This window comes from Anabrus simplex, chromosome 2 (assembly GCF_040414725.1).
Source record: "Anabrus simplex isolate iqAnaSimp1 chromosome 2, ASM4041472v1, whole genome shotgun sequence".
In the NCBI taxonomy this organism is placed as follows: Eukaryota; Metazoa; Arthropoda; class Insecta; order Orthoptera; family Tettigoniidae; genus Anabrus; species Anabrus simplex.
The window spans coordinates 956509940-956531887 of NC_090266.1; the positions used below are offsets into that span (position 1 = coordinate 956509940).

Below are 21948 nucleotides of genomic sequence, written 5' to 3' on the forward strand. Positions count from 1 at the left end.
TTGTTATCCTGGATTGAATTTGCTCCTCTCTAGGCCCATCTATCACCTCTTAGCATCCAAGCTAACAGATGGTGACCTTTATCAGCAGCATGTTGTACTCCATGGCAGTTGACCCTGGTAGTGGTATTCCATGAATCCACATACTCGTGGAACACTCTTGACATGGTGGCACGTAGAATGCTACTTTGGAGGAATGAATCATATATCTGGCACCAATAATCTGGCCACAATCAAATGCGCATAGATCTTGTGTCTTGCCCATCCTGTGGTCAACTGTTACATGGCCAGTATGAGTGTACTATTACATTTACCAGGCCAACCACAGTGCCATTTTGCTAAAATGGCAGCTATTTCAATTACTCATCAGTGTACTTAGGTATAATGCATATTAGGAATGAAGCAACCTTAAGGGAGTCAAACATTTTTTTGTGTATATAATTTTTTAAGAATCACGCTATGTTATGCTGGTATTAGAATAATGCAATTGATCAAATTGGTGTGCTAGGTTTTTGTTTTTCTAATTTATTTACCCAGTAAGAGAATTGGTATGGCTCGCTTGGTAGAGTGATTTGATTCCCCAGCAAGGAAGAGGTCCCTGCTTGGTCATCCTATGCCCTTTTAACTCTGTACTGTGTGTATGGCATATATCTATAATGTTCAGTACATGTTTATCACTGAAAACGTCAATATTGGAATGAACTAATTAAGTTACTATTCAGAAAAGAAAGTGATTTCGAGGTTGCATGATGTAGAAAGTAGTACTGGTAATTGCTAATGTGTTCCTCAGCTGACCTCAGTGGTGCAGTCGATTAGTAGTAGTTGTTCTATTCCTGAAATTTTGAGTTCATTTGTGCCAGAGTTCAGTGACATGTAAGGGTGCTGATTTGTGACAACAATATTGAGTTAAAACTTCTGGGAGCACAAACATTCAATACTCTGGCATTTTTTAAAGATCTGTTCAATGAATAACATTATTAATGTGTTCCTCGAGATTAGAAGAAAGAATGTAGTTTGAAAAAATTTACAGAGCTTATTTATCAGTCAAGAAAAGAGTAGCAATTTCTGTCCTGAGATCATGAAGAAACTGATTGATCCTGTTTTGGTCCAGTTAATCTGAGTTGATGACCTGTAAGAAAGTCTTCTGAAGATAATAGCAATCTTTGAGAACATCTTGAGGAATTCCAAAACAGTTGATTGCTAATTGAGGGGACCTTGAATATATATTACTTCTATTTTTACTTTTTAAATTTTTGCTATGGTTTTACATCGCACGTACTTACACAGGTGTGATGTCGATGATGGGATAGAGCTGGGTTAGGACTGGAAAGGAAGCAACTATGGCCTTAATCAAGGTATAGCCCCAGCATTTCCCTGGTGTGAAAATGGGAAATCACGGAAAACCATCTTCAGGGCTGCTGACGGTGGGGTTCGAACTCACCATCTCCTGATGCCAGCTCACAGCTACGTGACAAAACAGTGCAGCTAATTAGCTCGATCATTTCTTATTATATGTACATAATACTACATATGACCATTGTTAATCCAATGGCTTTAGTACAGCAGGTAAGACAATGCCAAGGAAATATATTGAAATTAGGAGGCATACCAAAATACAGAATCTTTAATCAAAGACTAATTTGAATTTTTAACATTGCATATAATTGCCACATGTAATTGCTACAAATAGTGTAGTGTAATCCTGACTGCATGGGTACTGTTACCGTGGTAATGAGCCTCTTGCATTGAAATATTAATTTGTTTCAACTATCTTTTTTGCATAAACATTAATATGTACTCAAATAAACTCAACAGAGGATGATATCCATGGTAGGCAAGAGATGGCATATAAGTTAATGAAGCACCTCAACAGTGATGAAAGAGAAACTACTAATATAAATGTAATCGAAGAAGAATCGTGGATACAACACTACAAGGAATTGTGGTATAACGGAGAGTATGGAGAGAGTCAGGAAGATCAAGATATAGATATCGACATTGAAGGAATTGACCTAATAGATATAGAAGAACTTAATACTGTTCTGAAATCTTTCAAAAATAGAAAAGCACCAGGGTTAGACAACATAAATATTGAGTTGTTCAAATATGGTGGGATCATTCTTAAATTTAGAATGTTACATTTAATTAATCTTTGTTGGAAAAGAAGAAATATACCCGAAGAATGGAGAAAAGCTAAAATAATATCACTTTTCAAGAAAGGAAATCGAAGTTTTTGCAGTAACTATCGAGGAATAAGTTTATTAAATGTTGGCTATAAAATATATGCTAAAATAATAAATAATAGACTTAAAATCATTGCACACAATCTCTTATTGGAAGAACAATGTGGATTTAGGAAAGGCAGATCCTGTACAGATAATATATTTAGCCTCAAACAGATACTGGAGAAGAGAAGAGAATTTAACTTGAATACTTATGTCGCTTTTGTCGACTATGAAAAGGCTTTTGATAGGGTAGATAGAGAACAGTTATGGAATATAATGGTAAAAAATGGATACCCTAAACATCTTATTCAAGTTATCCAAAACTGTACAAAAGGACGAGAATTGTGTTAGATTTAGGATACAAACTAACGGAAGAAATATTAATTAATCAAGGTGTACGTCAGGGATGCAGCCTCTCTCCAACACTATTCAATATATATATAGATGAAGTGATCAGAAATTGGAAACGAATTGTGCACTCTGGAATAAAATTGAACACAAACACATACATAAATACTATGCTCTTTGCAGATGATCAATTTATCCTGCAGGATGATGAAGATAAACTCCAGAAATCAATACATCAGTTAAACACCATTTGTAAAAGTTATAATCTTCGGCTATCCCGAACAAAAACCAAAGTTATGGCATGGCAAGGGAAATATCCTATCAGAGCGAAGATAGTAATCGACAATCAACCAGTAGAACAAGTCACAAATTTTAAATACCTTGGTTGTGAAATATCTTTTAACGATGATGACGAGGTGAAGGAGAAGCTTCATCGATTTCAATATATGTGTGGGACAATTCGCCGAACACTGAAAGGAAAAGTAAGAGAAGATACTCAACTTAAATTCTATAAGACTATGGCTGTACCAACTTTGCTATATGGAAGTGAAACATGGGTAGATAAAATAAGCTATAGGAATAAAATACAATCATCTGAAATGAGATTCCTAAGATCCTAAAAGATAAAATACAAAATGAAGAGATAAGACAAAAATTAAATATATTCTCAATGAATGAAAGAATATTCCAAAACAGGATAAATTGGAAAAACCACGTTCTGGGGATGGATAACGACAGAATCCCAAAACTTGCCCTGGAATACCATCCTACAGGAAGAAGAGATATTGGTCGTCCTATGAAGAGATGGAATGAAATCTGAGGTCGGAACAGGCCATTAGCCTAATCCATGAAGAGGAAGTAAGTAAGTAAGTATTAATATATACTCTTCTTAAATGGTTCAACCTAGAGAGGACAGGTTAACCTGACGAGTGCTACACCTGCCTATAGACGGGCTGACACGGCTGGTCCAGCACTGCTACGCCCATCTGTAGACGGTACACGAGAACTTAATTTTTTTTTAGTTTCGCAGTTCACTCTCGAGTGCCGATTCGGTCTCTGTCATGTTTTGCCATCTTTTGGGTATTTTGTAAAACTAATTGATCAAGGTTTATAGCTTCCGGAAGTAACTTACAGAGATTTTTGTAGACGTCTGTGGAGCTCATCTGTGATGTAAGCAAGCATGCTGGAACAACAAGCTGCCTTCGCAGCGATGTTATTTCGGATCAAAGAATCTTTCAGTTATGATGATTTTAGTGAATTGTTAAGTGATTTTGAGAGTGAGAGTGATACAGAAAATGCTGAAAATATTTTAAGTGAGAAAGAAACAGAGCCTCCCTCTAAATGAAGGAAGGAAATCACAGTGAGTTTAAAAGCTATTTCATCACTATTTTTATGGCGGATGGATGACTTTTCTCCACCAGACTTTCAGGTAACTGTGACAGACTCTGGGAGCTAGGTAGTGTTTGGTGACAACCCCAAAATCTTTGATTTTTTAAAACTATTCTCCCAGTGGATTTGTTGCAGCTGGTTGTTGATGAAACAAATTGGTATCACAAACAACTGGTGGAAAACATTGAGCTGTCACTACATTCCAGGTTTAGAAAGTATTTTAAAATATTAACTTATGTACTTGTAAGAAGTTATGTATATTAGTTGCCTACAGATTTTAGGAAATAATTTCATTTTTCATTTTTTTCACTTTGTGTAAAGATGACGTATGTGTGGGCACAAAGAGTGTAATTTTGTTTTCTCTCAAAATAATATTGAAATAAGTGTAGGATTTTCCATTTGCATTTAAATTTATAAAGAACCAACATTTATAAACATTATAATCTAATCACCCCACTGATAAGTTAAATATTGAGGCTTCTAGAATTTTTTTAACATACAAATGAAAAAACTCAGCACTGAGGTACCAGACAGTCACCTGGTAACTCAGCCCATAAAAGGTTAAACAGTGATCAATGTTCCCTAGGCATAGAAGTATCCAGTATTAGAATACATTTTATAATGAAGGTAGGACCAGAATTGTCTTCAGCACTGCTAAAGTTGGTAAGGAATAATTTGTATTCATTACTCTGTGTTTTAAATTACTCATTATGGTACTCTTTATGCCTGACCTCAAGTTGACAGGTTCATTCCTGGTTCAGTCCAATGGTATTTGAATGTACCCAAATACACCAGTCTGTCGGTAGGTTTACCGGCACGAAAAATAACTCCTTTGGGCACAATTCTGGCATCCTGGTGTCTAAAAAGCTATACAGTCGTTAGTAAGGTATAAAACATAATTTTTTTACAATCTGCTTTACTTCACAAGGACATATATAAATTTTCAAGACTTCATAGTTAAGTCCGTAATGACCTCAAATCAAATTGAGAGTGAGTTTTGACCTATTCAATAGTTCAATTGCCTTGAATTACGTGGGTCTAACACATACTACTTTAGGACATGTTTAGTCTTAATGTAAGACATATTCAGCTAATAGTTCATTTAAAATCTACACAGACAATAGATCCTATAAATAACACTTTTAAAAGAGTCATCTAAAAAATATAAAGTCACTGGTGTTTACCCATGATTTGCAATGTCTCTTCTTCTCCTCCTTCTTCTTCTTATTCTTCTTCGTCTACTTCTTCTTCTCCTCCTCCTCTTCTTCTTCTTCTTCTTCTTCTTCTAATTAAAAAGTTCTTATACAGTAATTGTCACAACTGGAATTATGGTATATTTCAATGTTCTTATGAATTTCATCCATAACTATGATGAATAGTATGGGGGTAGTACACTTCCCTGTCGGAGACCAGTTTCAACTTTAAACCATTTTGTTTTTCCTATACTAGTCTTCATACTACTAACACAATTTTTGTACATAGCTTTTATCATTTGAACTCCCACTCTGTTAACTTGTTTTTTCCTTAATGTGACCCGTACCAACTGTCTGGGCACACTGTCATAAGCTTTCTCAATGTCAATAAATGTCATCGCTATGTCTTTTCCAAACTCTGATCTTTTCTCTATCATATGTCTTTAATGTAAAGATCAGGTCAAACGTTGATCTATCTTTTCTAAAACCATACTGTTCTTCCATTTCTCCTTCTAGCTTCCTCCTCAGTCTTCTACTCTTCTGGGATCTCTTTCTTCCCTCCAGATTATTCTAAATAAATAAATTTGAAATAAATAAAATGAAGCTAAGGATATTCAACTCAAAAGTTAAATCTGGGAAGTGAGATCTGGAAAGTGACCAAAGACATTACCACAAGGTTACAGACTTTTATAAATTGTTGTTTGAGGTGCATTATGAGAATATGGTGGCCAAAGACCATCTCAAACAAAGACTTTTGGGAGGCCACAAGTCAGTCCCATACAGGAACAGATAATGAGAAGAAAATGGAGATGGATTTGGGCACACTGTGAGAAGACCACAAGAAATTATCAGAAATTATCACAAGGCAGCCATTGAGCTGGAGTCTACAAGGTAGTCACAGGCAAGGCAGACAGGATTACCTGGAAGAGAACCATAAACAGGCAGATTGCTGGAGTTAACAAGACATGGAGGGAGGTGAAAGCATTGGCAGCAGACAGAACAAGCTGGAGAAATTTCGTCGAGCCCTATGTTCCACCTGGAAATAAAGGAAATAAGTCAAGTAAAGTATAATTGTCACAGTTGTCATAAATTGATGTATTGTAATCTAAGTTTAGGCTTAAACACACTTAATGTGCATGCTACTGTTACTCATTTTGTTATCTTAAAGGGCATTGTAGTGGCCGGGGAAACTCCTCTCATAGTTGACGTTCTGATGTTTTGCTTCTTACCTGCTGATAAGATGTTATTAATTATGGAGTCTATAAAGAAAAGAAAAGGAAAAAAGAGAATAAGAGAGTAGTTTTAGAGAGTAGTTTAGACTTTTTGAAGTTTGAACATAGATTACAACACACCAGTTTGACAACTGTGACAATTATAAGAACTTTTAAATTGGGAGGAGGAGGAGAGGAAGAAGAGACATTGCAAATCATAGGCAAATGCTAGTGACTTAATGTTTTTTAGATGACCTTTTAATAAGTGTGTCAATTTTAAATGATCTATTAGTTAAGTTAGTTAGTTAGTTAGTTAGTTAGTTAGTTGTAATTTTAGTTTTTTAATTTTTTGTTTATTTTAGTAACTTAGTTATGCCATTTCAAAATGTCTAAAACTGTAACAAACTTATAAGCAATGTCATGTTGAATAAACAAGAAGAGAGAAAAAAATTCTCTCTTAGAAGAGATGTATAAAAAAGAAAAACTCCAAATTTCATTAATTGGTGCGAAAGAGGAATATTAGGATCATCGTAACTACTGGTCGGATTTAGAAATAAAGAAAGCGAAACCATTATTCAGGCATAATATATGACCAAAAACTAATCAAAATTCAGAATCTCATAATTTTAAGATGTTAAATATTTCCAGTGCAGTTGAGTAGACAAAAGACTGAACATTTTAGAAACAAATCAAATTCAGATTAATACAATTTAAAAATAAACATACATACATCATTATAGACTGTTATGCCTTTTGGCATTCAGTCTGCAAGCCTCGGTGGTGGTGGTGGTGGTGGTGGTGGTAGTAGTGGTGGTGGTGATTATTGTCTTAAGAGGAAGTACAACTGGGCAACCATCCTCCAAGCCTCTGTGAATTTACTAAATGTCGCCACAATCCTGTATTTGCAACTAGTGCTGTGGCCTCATTTAGTTCTACACCACGTATCTTTAAATCGTTAGAAACTGAGTCTGTCATCGTCTTGGTCTCCCTCTACTTCTCTTACCCTCCATAACAGAGTCCATTATTCTCCTAGGTAACCTACCCTCCTCCATTCGCCTCACATGACCCCACCACCGAAGCTGGTTTATGCGTACAGCTTCATTTTCACCCTGGAACCAGCAGTGTTAAATTCTGTACCAGTAGCCATTTTTTGTGATTTTTACCTACCAAGTGGATTATTATTTTTGTGCTATTGTGAACAACGTCTGTCACTATTGCATATCATAGAAAATTTAATAATCTGCAGAATCATATGGTGCTTTAACTTTTCTGTGAGGCTTGGAAAGGAATAAAAAACAAAACTGAGACTTAAAAAAATTGTGGAATGATTATTTCAAAAGCAGTATCAAAATTCTAGCAACGTAAAATACAAGATGAAACATGAAACACAAAATCCAAGATATACAAAATGATGTACATATATGTACATTATATATAAGTTTCAAGTCCATGCAGTGTATTTGTTCAATTGATAACAAAAAATATATTTTCCTGTACATGCTGACCTGTCTATCCATTGATCCCTTTCACCCGAGGGCTGCTCCTGTTGTAATGCTCTAGATGAGGGCAACATGGTCCATGAACACCAACATTACAACCAAGACACTAATAGCTGGATCTTCTCTCTTCTTTGTATGGCTAGATACAACAATAATCTTTCTTGTCGACCTGGTAGGTGAACAAAGTCATGCTTGGTCAATCACCATTACCACTTGGAACTGGAGCCTGAGATGTTGGATCTTCAGATACATGATCTTCAGTAATTGACCCAACAAAATTGTATTTATCCATTATTGGGGGAGCCATGTCTAAAATATTGAACAAAAAACTGTGGGTGGGGGACACAGATGAAGACTACACCCACTGTATCCCCTGCCTGTCGTAAGAGGCGACCAAGGGAAGATGACATTAGAACCATGTGACTACTTGCGATTAGTAACATTGCGTGCGGAACACCATGGGTCAACGTTACTTGCGACTAGCACCACCTTAATAAGAAGTTATTATATTAATAAAACCACCTTTGCAATACACAGTAGTCCTTTATATTTAGGATAAAACCATTAATAGAAATTACAAGTAGGACATGTTTCGCTCAATCTTAGTGAGCATCATCAGCTATAGATAACTTAAACCATGGTGGGGCAGGGCCCTGATCCCGGTGTATATAACGAAAAAACGTCTAATATACATTGATAAAATACGAATATTAACAATTAAAAAATAATAAGATTATATTATGTCTATTGAAACAAATATTGATCCTTATAATTGCTTAAAATGTAAGTGGAATGAATGACATGAAAATGTTACTATAGTATGTAGTGATTAATTGTTCGTATAAATCAATGACCATAATAATCTTAGCTCAATGGCATTAGATTGTTTGTGATTAAAAACAGTTATTCACATAAGGGTGAGCTCTTGTAATTAACTATGATGTTGTTTTATAAAATCAACATAATGAGGAATGCTAAAATCACATATATTGGTTGAAAAACGTACTGCACTGATGATAAAATGTTGTCTGGATCGGCGTAAATAACCTTATGGGTCTTCCTCGCGTTGTGTTTCAAACATTATTATTATTTTGTGTAGTAGTGTGTTAATATTGAGCTTCAAATGGATAACTACTGATCTCGTAGGTGAAAAAACATAAATCGGGTGTATCCTGTAAAAAAGAAGAAAAAGGAAGAATAGTATGTGTGTCAGTTGCTGGAATTTAAAGGCTGTACTACTGTAAGGAAATAATAACAGAAGGCGCTTACCCGTGTGTTACTTGAGGGGAGATTGGTCCCTTGGTTGTCTACTGAGGTTTGATGGTCACTGACTTGCTGCTACGTGTGTTGTACGAATGCGATCGTAGAGGCGGGGAAGATAGCGGGAAGGGGAAGGAACGGGGGATGTTACGCGAGTTGTGAGCCATTGGAAGGGATGCAGTGCTAGGAGGCGTTGTAGGTGTGGCTACTGTTCCTGTTGTTACTACAGGAAGATTGAAAAGCATGTTTATATTGGAAAATCTTCATGAAATTTTTAGCATTGATTCCAAAGTTAGCAATTAGATTGGGGATTTGCTCAATTATGGGGCTATTAATGTCCGAGATGTCATTTAAATTACTATTTTTATTAAAGTACTGCTCCAAGGAAATGTAATCATTTTCATACCCGATCATTAGACTGCTTTTATTTACGTATTTGAGTATTTGCATATCTTGATCGATAGTACTGAAATTATGCCCCGTGTCCCTCATATGAATACTCATGGCGGAAAGCTTTTTTTGTTTCAAGGCATTATAATGTTCCAAATACCTTATTCTAAAGCTACGGCCAGTTTGCCCTATATAAGAAAAATTGCACTGTGTGCATCTAAGTCTATATATTCCTGAGTTTGAGAGTCTGTCGTAAATTGTATCAACGGAGTTGGAATTGAAAAAATATTACGGTTGGTGTTGCGGGTCTGGTTTGCAATGTTAATATTGTGGTTTTTTAATGGTTTAGTGACATTGTGAATAGCTGGGTTGGTGAAAGTAAAAATAGCAAAATTTGTTTTCTTTTTTTGTTTTTTCAGGAACCAATGTAGTTGTACTCTTTGATCTAATTTTACCTATGATTCTGGTGATCATATCAGGTTTAAAACCATTCATCATGGCTAATTCTTTGATGAAACGTAGTTCTTTTTCTCGATTAGCATTAGAAATAGGAATGTTCATGGCCCTGTGAACCAAGCTGTAAAATGTAGCCTGCTTATGGGAGTAGGGGTGCAAGGATTCACTTTTTATTGTTATAGGAGCGGCAGATGGTTTCCTGTAAATTTGGTAAATGGACTTATGTTTATCTCTAGTCAAAGTTAAGTCTAAAAAGTTTAAGGAGTTGTTGACCTCGTCCTCTTTAGTAAACTGAATATTGTGGTTAAAGTTGTTAAGGAGCTTGAGTACGTTGTCAGTATTATTCAGTTGTTTATCTATGATCACGAACGTGTCGTCCACAAATCTTAGCCAGAGATTTACGCCGTTAATTTTATTAATTATTAATTTGGTTTCCATATCGTCCATAAAGATGTTAGCAAGAATGCTGGAATTTGGGTCGCCCATTGCTAGTCCTTTTTGATGATATATTTTATTATTGAATGTGAAATAGTTATTGTTAAGTACTAATTTCAATAAATTAACAAAATTGTCTATTTCGTATCTGCTTAGATTGTTATGTTTCATAAGGTTAGATTTTACAATGTTGTGTCATTTACGGGTATGTTCGAATACATGTTAATGATATCATGTGACCATAACATGATTGTCTGTTAGCTTGAATGTGGACAATTTGTTGCAGAAGTCGACAGAATTCTTTATGTAGGCTTTATTATTGAATTTATAATGCTTGTATAGGAAATGATGCAAAAATTTTGAAAAGTTATATGTGGGACTATTTCTACAATTTATAATGGGGCGCATTGGTATCCCTTGCTTATGTATTTTTGGTAGTGCTTTGGCTGTGGGTAACTTAGGGTTCATTATGGTAAGTTTCTGTTGTTTTTGCTCTTGTAAGAGAAAAGAAGACTTTTTTAACAGGTTCTTAAGATCTCGTTGGATTTTTTATGTGGGGTCTTTTTCCACTATGTTACCAGTTTCAGCGGAAAAGAAATCTTCGGTTTCGCTAATGTATTCTTCTTTATTCATTAGTACCATTGTGGGACCTTTATCCGCTTTTGTGACTCTGATATTGTTATTTTTTATTTTACTCTTTATTCCGGTTATCTGTTTGTTAAAGTTTGATATTGACTTGGATTTCAATTCTTTAACTAAACAGTGGAGTTTCTTCTTTACTTCGTATTTCACATCATTTCGATGTTCGATAGGGAGTTTTAAAATACTAGATTCAGCCTCGGCAATACTGGTAATGAGGTCATCAGACTTATTGGGGTTGGGTCAGTAAAATTTCATGCCTTTATTCAAGAGGTCCATTTCGCTGCTAGTGAATGTGGTATCAGATAGATTTACTGTGGTGGGAGTGATGTTTAACTGGGGCGTATGTGAATTATTCATTCTGTGAGAGTTGACAGACTTTGTTTTTGAATCCTTGAGAAATTTTAGTTTTTTCTCCAAAACAAATTGCAGCTGACAAATTGACACTTTCTCATTAATGAATTAAGAATAGGAGTCCCACTCTAAGGGAGGCATGCTCGAAGAAGTCTCTAAATGCGCATTATAGAGCTGTACATTCAAAAATGACTCTTTCTTATAATGTAATTTGATTTTGTTTTTCAACCAAATTTTTTTTTTTTTTTTTTTTTTTTTTTTTTTTTTTTTTTTGAGTATTCAGCAAACTGGGAGAAAAAATGTTTCTCCTTTGTGAGCTTCTTAAGAACTTTGGAATTAGACTATTCTTTAAACATTCTTTTAGAAATGTGATGTCCCTAGATATTTTATTGACCTTCACCTTGAGATTAAGAAATCTATTCTTCGAGTTTGCCTGCTTGGCGGTGACATTACAAGTTATGAATCTCATTATAAAACCATATTGGATTTCAGAATAAGAAGTTATTATATTAATAAAACCACCTTTCCAACACACAATAGTCCTTTATATTTAGGATAAAACCATTAATAGAAATTACAAGTAGGACATGTTTCGCTCAATCTTAGTGAGCAACATCAGCTAGAGATAACTTAATCCATGGTGGGTCAGGGCCCTGATCCCGGTATATATAACGAAAAAACGTCTAATATACATTGATAAAATATGAATTTTAACAATTTAAAAATAATCAATAAGATTATATTATGTCTATTAAAACAAATATTGATACTTAAAATTGCTTAAAATGTAAGTGGAATGAATGACATGAAAATGTTACTGTAGTATGTAGTGATTAATTGTTCGTATAAATCAATGACCATAATAATCTTCGCTCAATGGCATTGGACTGTTTGTGATTAAAAACAGTTATTCACGTAAAGGTGAGCTCTTGTAATGAACTATGTTGTTGTTTTATAAAATAAACATGATGATGAATGCTAAAATCACATATATTGGTTGAAAATTGAACTGCAATAACAATATCATAGTCACAAAAGCGGATAAAGGTCCCACAACGGAACTAATGAATAAAGAAGAGTACATTAGCAAAACCGAAGATTTCTTTTCCGCTAAAACTTATAATATAGTGGAAAAAGACCCCACATTTAAAATCCAACGAGATCTTAAGAACCTGTTAAAAAGTCTCTTCTTTTACAAGAACACAAACAACAGAAACTTACCATAATGAACCCTCAGTTACCCACAGCCTGAGCGCTACCAAAAATACATAAGCAAGGGATACCAATGCGCCTCATTAAAAATTGTAGAAATAGTCCCACGTATAACGTTTCAAAATTTTTGCATCGTTTCCTATACAAGCATTATAAATTCAATAATAAAGCCTACATAAAGAATTCTGTTGACTTCTGCAACAAATTGTCCACATTCAAGCTAACAGACAATCATGTTATGGTATCATATGATATCATTAACATGTATTCGAACATACCCGTAAATGACACAACATTGTAAAATCTAACCTTATGAAACATAACAATCTAAGCAGATACGAAATAGACAATTTTATTAATTTATTGAAATTAGTACTTAACAATAACTATTTCACATTCAATAATAAAATATATCACCAAAAAGGACTAGCAATGGGCGACCTGGCATTCTTGCTAACATCTTCATGGACAATATGGAAACCAAATTAATAATTAATAAAATTAATGGCGTAAATCTCTGGCTAAGATTTGTGGACGACATGTTCGTGATCATAGATAAACAACTGAATAATAGTGACAACGTACTCTGGCTCCTTAACAACCTTAACCACAATATTCAGTTTACTAAAGAGGACGAGGTCAACCACTCCTTAAACTTTTTAGACTTAACTTTGACTAGAGATAAAGATAAGTTAATTTACCAAATTTACAGGAAACCATCTGCCGCACCTATAACAATAAAAAGCGAATCCTTGCACCCCTACTCCCATAAGCAGGCTACATTTTACAGCTTGGTTCACAGGGCCATGAACATACCTCTTTCTAATGCTAATCGAGAAAAAGAACTACGTTTCATCAAAGAATTAGCCATGATGAATGGTTTTAAACCTGATATGATCACCAGAATCATAGGTAAAATTAGATCAAAGAGTACAACTACATTAGTTCCCAAAAAAACAAAAACAAAAACAAATTTTGCTATTTTTACTTTCACCAACCCAGCTATTCACAATGTTACTAAACCATTAAAAAAGCACAATATTAACATAGCACACCAGACCCGCAACACCAACCGTAATATTTTTTTCAATTCCAGCTCCGTTAATACAATTTACGACAGATTCTCAAACTCGGAAATATATATAGACTCAGATGCACACAGTGCAATTTTTCTTATATAGGGCAAAACTGGCCGTAGCCTTAGAATAATGTATTTAGAACATTATAATGCCTTGAAACACAAAAAGCATTCCACCATGAGTATTCATATGAGGGACACGGGGCATAATTTCAGTACTATCGATCAAGATATGCAAATACTCAAATGCATAAATAAAAGCAGTCTAATGACCAGGTATGAAAATGGTTACATTTCCCTGGACCAGTACTTTAATAAAAATAGTAATTTAAATGACATCTCGGACATTAATGGCCCCATAATTGAGCAAATCCCCAATCTAATTGCTAACTTTGGAATCAATGCTAAAAATTTCATGAAGATTTTCCATTATAAACATGCTTTCAATCTTCCTGTAGTAGCAACAGGAACAGTAGCCACACCTACAACGCCTCCTAGCACTGCATCCCCTCCAATGGCCAACAACTCGCGTAACGTCCCACCTTCCTTCCCCTTCCCGCTATCTTCCCCACCTCTGCGATCGCATTCGTACAACACACGTAGCAGCAAGTCAGTGACCATCAAACCTCAGTAAACTACCAAGGGACTAATCTCCCCTCAATTAACACATGGGTAAGCGCCTTCTGTTATTATATCCTTACAGTAGTACAGCCTTTAAATTCCAGCAACTGACACACATACTATTCTTCCTTTTTCGTCTTTTTTACAGGATACACCCGATTTATGTTTTTCACCTACGAGATCAGTAGTTCTCCATTTGAAGCCCAATATTAACACACTACTACACAAAATAATAATAATGTTTGAAACACAACACGAGGAAGACCCATAAGGTTATTTACGCCGATCCAGACAACGTTTTATCATCAGTGCAGTTCGTTTTTCAACCAATATATGTGATTTTAGCATTCCTCATCATGTTTATTTTATAAAACAACAACATAGTTCATTACAAGAGCTCACCCTTATGTGAATAACTGTTTTTAATCACAAACAGTCTAATGCTATTGAGCGAAGATTATTATGGTCATTGATTTATACGAACAATTAATCACTACATACTATAGTAACATTTTCATGTCATTCATTCCACTTACATTGTAAGCAATTTTAATGATCAATATTTGTTTTAATAGACATAATATAATCTTATTGATTATTTTTAAATTGTTAAAATTCGTATTTTATCAATGTATATTAGACGTTTTTTCGTTATATATACCGGGATCAGGGCCCTGACCCACCATGGATTAAATTATCTATAGCTGATGATGCTCACTAAGATTGAGCGAAACATGTCCTACTTGTAATTTCTATTAATGGTTTTATACTAAATATAAAGGACTATTGTGTATTGGAAAGTTGGTTTTATTAATATAATAACTTCTTATTCTGAAATCCAATACGGTTTTATAATGATATTCATAACTTGTAATAGTAGCACCCTGCTAGGAAAGCCATGGGTCTACGTCATATATAGGAGCAGTAACATTATGTGAGGAACACTACGGGTCTGGGCATGGCTTGTGATAAGTGCCATCATGCGTATTCGACTGGTTGGTTCCACTGTGTTCAGGATGGGTCTGCATTACCTATGAGCAGTACCACGTTATGAGGAACAGTAGTAGCACGTTACACGAAACACCATGGGTCTACGTTGCCTGATTAGTACCACTAATATGAGCGACACCATGAGTACGTGGCCTGTGATTAGTTCCACTATGTGAGGAGCACCATGGGTCTGCGTTGCTTGTGAGTGGTGCCCTTATGTTCGAAACACCATGAGTTTGTGTTACCTGCGAGTGGTGCCATTGTATGTGACATACCGTGGGTCTCCATTACTTGTGATTAGTACCACCATGGGAAAAGCACCACGAGTCTACGTTACCTCTGATTAGTACCACTATAGGAGGAACACCGTGGTTCTGCTTTACTGGTGATTAGTTCAGTTATAAGGGTCCTGTGACCTGGATTTTGGACACCTTTAGATAATATATATCATTGCAGTAATTAAGATATTATGAATTGGATCCACTGATTTTTCTTGTTTCACGATTACTTTTTCATCACCATTCGTTTTAGATTCTAGTCAGTGGGTACATTTTGAAGTTTTAATTTTAATTTCATTGCACTTCATACCATTAGGGGCCAATGACCTAGCTGTTAGGCACTTTTAAACAACAAACATCATCATCATTTTAAAAAAGCCTTCCAGTAACACCTTGTTGGTCTTTTGCAGCTTATGTTATAAAATACTTTTATCAGACAGGTCAACACCACCCATTCCCTTATTGTAGACCATAATCATGAGAGGTTTCACAGTTCCTTTCCCACTTCTACTCCAGGCTAGCAGATCCTTAGCGTGTGTACACATCGACAGCAGGAAAACTGTCTTTAGCCCTTTCTTTTCTTTGAAACCCACTGTCAACAGAATTTTGCCTGCAATACCTGGTTTTAGGTGGTTTGTACCTTGAATTTATCAGATCATGGAGCAGTCCTTTAGAATTATTTCTAATTGATCCAGTCAGCATAATGTCCTTTTGATACAGAGCCTCTGCCGTAGAAATTTTTCTGTAGAAATTGTCAGTAATCAGGTGCTATCCCTTCCCACATAAGTTGCTTGTGTATACTAATTCCGTGACCTTCTAGGTCCCTTCTTTGAAGAAAGAGCTTTTCCAATGTAAATTTCCATATGCATTATGTAACTTGTATGACTTTCACACAACTGAAACTTCTTCAAACCAAATCTAGAATGGCGCTTATTTGGTATATACTGTATATAAACATAACGATTCTTCATAGTTATCATTGACCGAGCTCAATAGCTGCAGTCGCTTAGGTGGGGCCAGTATCCAGTAATCGGGAGATAGTAGGTTCGTACCCCACTGTCGGCAGCCCTGAAGATGGTTTTCTGTGGTTTCCCCATTTTCACACCAGGCAAATGCTGGGGCTGTACCTTAATTAAGGCCACAGACGCTTCCTTCCCACTCCTAGCCCTTTCCTGTCCCATCGTCGCCGTAAGACTATATGTGTCGGTGCGACATAAAGCAAATAGCATAGTTATCATTGATTTATCTACGCATATAAGTTGTTCTCCCGTGCAATGATTTTTGAACTTCGTGTTCATATGATCCATAAATGGCCTAACTTTGTGCCATGGGTCAAATCGAGCTTGGTCTTGTGGAATGGTTTCATTAGAATTTAGATGAAAAAATCTGCTTATAAGTTCAAACACTTTCAAAGGTATGGTCCTGGAGAAGTAATCTATTTTCTGTGATGGTGCTTGGTTCCAGTAATGTTCATGATTCCTTCTAACTGTTAGTCCCATATTCAAACACATGCAAATAAACTTTTTCCAGATTATAGCAGCCATATCCTTCTACTTTTTATACCTTGTGTGAGGGTGGTTGGCTTAATAATCTGTGTGTTCAGAGAGGAATTTTGATGCATACTTGTTAGTTTCCCTCACTAATATTGACCAAACTTGTGTAGTGAAGAACAAGTACAGATACTCTGCATTCTTATCTGGAGTATTTCATGGGCCAGGATTTCTCATTAGCAAATAAAGTGGTGTGCGAGGCAACTCTGGGGTTGTAACTTGCGTCCATGTGCTGGTGGTAGGTAGATGAGCACTGTCATCATCACATTCACTATCTGTATCAGAAGATATATATTTCTTTGTTCATCATCATCATCATCATCATCATCATCTTAGTTTATAATTTTCATGATCCACATTGTCCGGCTCCAAGGCTAAATGGTTAGCGTGCTGACCTTTGGTTTCTGGGGTCCCGGGTTCGATTCCCGGCAGGGTCGGGAATTTTAACCATCATTGGTTAATTTCGCTAGCACAGGGACTGGGTGTATGTGTCGTCTTCATCATCATTTCATCCTCATCACGACACGTAGGTCGCCTACGGGCATCAAATCAAAAAGACCTGCATCTGGTGGCCGAACTTGTCTTCGGACACTCCTGGCACTAAAAGCCATACGCCATTTCATGATCCACATTGATTTCCCAATTTCAGTATAAAAGGACTTATTATTAGGAATCCACCAAATCAATACTGTATAACACTGTACACAATATCTTATCTCATAAGAAGTACCAGTTTCAGTCACTGTGTGACCATCTTCAGCTACATATATAAAATGTGACTTAAAAACTAAATAATTAACACACATAAACAACAATATGACGTACAAAATCGAATTATTTTTTTGTGTGAACATTCTTTACAATATCATCTTTGGTATAGTCTCTGTTGATTTAGATTAAGAAAAACATCCACATGTGCTATCATTGAAGGTTCTTGGAATTTGTCCTATAAATTATGAATACACTTCACAAAATCTAAAAAATTCTGATTGTATAGACAAGTAATCTGACATTTTTCTCAAAATTTCCAGTCAATAAAAGTGTGGCACATTCATGATTTAAAATCAAACTATTTTACAATTACATCTTTAGTGAATTATCAAATTATGTATTACACTAGGTCAGTCAAATTTAAGTTGAAAAAACTGTTGTTGACACCAATGACACTTGGTTGTTATATTGAAGAAAAGTGCCAGTGGGGTCTTATGAGAGGGAGAGTATCCTTACGTCAAATGGAAACAGAGTGTAATTAATATCAAGGTATTTGATCCAACAGTTTCAGGCTGATAGACAGAAAAGGAAATGGCTCTCCCTCTCACCCGTGATGACCTTCTAACTGGTGCCCTGTGTGTAGACACGTATCATAAAAATTAATAATTATGATGATGAAATTTTAAAAACTGTCAGATTACTTGACTATACAGACAATCAGAACTTTTTAGAATTTTTAAAGTGGATTCATAATTTATTAGACAAATTCCAAGAAGCTTCAACGATTGCACATGTGGATGTTTTTCTTAATCTAAATCAACAGAGACTGTACCAAAGATGACATTGTAAAAAATGTTCACACAAAAAAATTAGATTTTATATGTCATGTTATTGTTTGTGTGTGTGTTATTTATTTAGTTTTTAAGTCACTTTTTATATATGTAGCTGAAGATGGTCACACAGTGACTGAAACTGGTACTGCTTCTTATGAGATAGCATAAGATATTGTGTACAGTGTTATATATTGATTGGGTGGATTCCTAATAAAAAGTCCTTTTCTACTAATCTTCATCACTCACTAAATGACCTTCTATGCCTTCAAAATCAGAACCATCACTTTCGTCCAACCAAACACACAGACTTTCAGTCGATAGACTTCCATGAGCCATGTTGTAACCCACGTGGGTGCGTGAACTTATAAATGTTATTACAACAGCTCAACAACAACAATAATAATGTAGTAGTAGTAGTAGTAGTAGTAGTGCACTTTTAACTCCCTAATACAGCTTCAAAATAAGAGCAGTAGCAGGCCCCATTACAAGATTTGTTTTGGTTCATATAGCATCGAGTCACTCATTTTTTTTCCAGGGAAACTTATACAAGGAGATTGTTTCTATGGATGGAAATGAGTAAGGGACATTTTTAAACTTCTAGGATCACAAGACAAGACATGTCACACCATCTGTTAGTGGAATGAAAATAACTACAACCTGTTTTCCAGTCACTGACCGGGTCAAGGATGGAATGAATGAAGCCCCCATTTTGCAGCGAGGATAGGAATTGTGCCGGCTGCTAAGGCCTGTCGCACTCCTCTGGGGCAATGATTAATGACTGATTAATGAAATGAAATGATAATAGAGAGTGTTGCTGGAATTAAAGATGACAGGGAAAACTGGTGTACCTGGAGAAAAACTTGTCCCACCTCTGCTTTGTCCAGCACAAATCTCGCGTGGAGTGACCGGGATTTGAACCACGGAACCGAGCAGTGAGAGACTGCCGCCTGAGCCACAGAGGCTGCTTCTGTTAGTGGAATAGTGCTGCTAAATGAAGAAATAATAATGCATCGAAGGACCGACTCTGCCACTACTGAAATGGGCAAATCACCGATTCATCAATGCTTGCTGGTTCTATCTGTTGTTACAGTAATTATGTATTTTCCTGATATGCAGCAATTAAAAAGTATGTGTTTTGCAAATTTTATGCAAATGCTATGTTGTATTGTATGGAGTACTGAAGTTATGAACGTGAAATGTTCACCCCTCCAAGCTTGCGCTATAAGATAATGTCCTGGCCAAGGGCTTATATCAGCTGTTTCTGATGCACACAGAACTGTCAGTTAACTCGTGACCTTGATACATCTGTTCTAGAGTAATTTTGTTACAATGATGTAAAAGTTTTCATAAAATATGTGTGGGTTATACATTTGAAATTAAAGTATGTTGAACTTGTATAAGAAGTGGTCTACAACAAGGAACTATACTAACTTTATTATAATATTGTGGTAACTTCCCTCTAGTACATAATTTTGAGAGATTAACCATTGTTCTTATAGTGCATGTGTACTTACTGTTTCATTCATTACTGATACTAAACCATGCTTTATACTTCTAGATGGCTGCTCGTATGATCAAAGAAACAATGGATAGAAAATTTGGACCATCATGGCATGTTGTAGTTGGTGAAGGCTATGGGTTTGAAATAACGTATGAATGCAGGACTTTGATGTACATGTACTTTGGTGGTAACCTTGCAGCTTGTATCTGGAAATGTTCATAAGTAACTGTGTTTGCTGAATATTGCTTTCTATTAATTTGTCCGCTTCGATATGCTATAAGTCTAAACAAATAAGGTAATTATATGATGCTAGTGCATTAGATTTTTGTATCCCACTTTAAGTAGCTAAAATATTCTACATTTTCTGTTTTTCAACTTGTCAAATTTTAGTGCTCATGGAGGGATTCATAATGGAGAAAGATTGTGCAAATTACATGACAAATAATGAAGACAGCAAGACTGATCTGGTATATGAATGAATTGGTCCGTTTGTGGCTTATGCAGAGTTCTGATCTCATTGGAAATTTGGGGCCAATAATAGAGAAAATCTAGTAGTTTCAGTGAATGTTGAACAGCACAGAAGAAAAACCCATAGCACTTATGAAGGTTGCAAGGAAAGTTACATTTTGTACTTAAGGTATAGAGATTGAATGGATATATTTTTACTGCAAGTATGTATATTTTATTATTTATTCAAACACAGGTATAGATTTATATGCAGTGGTAACTACTTTTGATCAACTTTATCATCCGTATGTAAATAGTCATTTAACCTGAAGACTTGTATTATTATTATTTTTTTCAAGTATGTAGGTATATATTGTAGTTAGTGTGTTACAGAAATATGACTGCTTTGTATTGCTAATGTGAGTAGTGATTATTTTCCTCATTATGATAGAGGTGATGGTGATTGGAATATGCTGTATGGGACTTCATCAGGTAGAATTCTTCAGAATCTGTCTGGAATGCAGGCTTTTCTTACCTTAAACTGAAAGTTGTTTCTTTATCAGGTTATAACTCAATCTTAGCATGACCAAGCTCATCTTAATTAATACGTTTTATAAAATTACATGCATATTCACCAAATTGTAGAAATTATTCTGGGAAAGAAGATATCAAACATGAAGTGTTATGCACTGTCTACCAAAATATTTTCTTATTTGCTATTTAAGGAGTGCATTTACTTTTGAGACATACAATATGAAATCTGATTGTTGTTGTTGATTATGATGATTATTTTAAGGGATCTGATGTCAAGGTCACTGGTGTATGAATACCGTTTTCATCTACTTTATAAGGTAGGCAAATTTCTTAATTCTTACAATAGTAAAAAAAATATACCACTCACGGTAGAGCTATTTTATAAGGCAAGAATTCAATGGAAACAAAATTAGAGAGTAGGATGCAACAGAAATATAAATCCTTGAATGTTGACATCTATTATGTTGTGATGATAAAATTATGTAGAATTATGATTTCCATACTCTTTTTAATGGTAATAAATTACCTCATTAGAGTGCTCACAAGTGTGTGGGACTGACTACCCTTGGCAGCTGATTCTCATAGGACAGGAATGCTGAATGTTGTGTGTCTATTACTTACATAGTGGAAAGAGAGGCATTTTTTTAAAACATGACATCAGAATGTCGCCTGTTCATTGAGAATGTTGGTACTTTGAGATATACGGTAGTATACATTTCATATTATTCTAGAATGTCACGGTTTTACACTTTCAGGTGATGTGAGGAATGTTTATGCTTATGTTGAAGTCCCCATAT

General features: G+C 35.4%; 1 protein-coding gene across 1 annotated transcript in view; it reads left to right on the forward strand.

Moving 5' to 3' along the window:
* LOC136863217 (dynein axonemal light chain 4) overlaps positions 1 to 20938 on the forward strand; it is a 122990-nt gene extending 102052 nt beyond the window's left edge. The window contains exon 4 of the mRNA XM_067139586.2: positions 20228 to 20938. Within this exon, the coding sequence (XP_066995687.1) occupies positions 20228 to 20392 (165 nt within the window). The 3' untranslated portion in view covers positions 20393 to 20938. The remainder of the gene's footprint in view (positions 1 to 20227) is intronic.
* The last annotated feature ends 1010 nt before the right edge of the window (positions 20939 to 21948 follow it).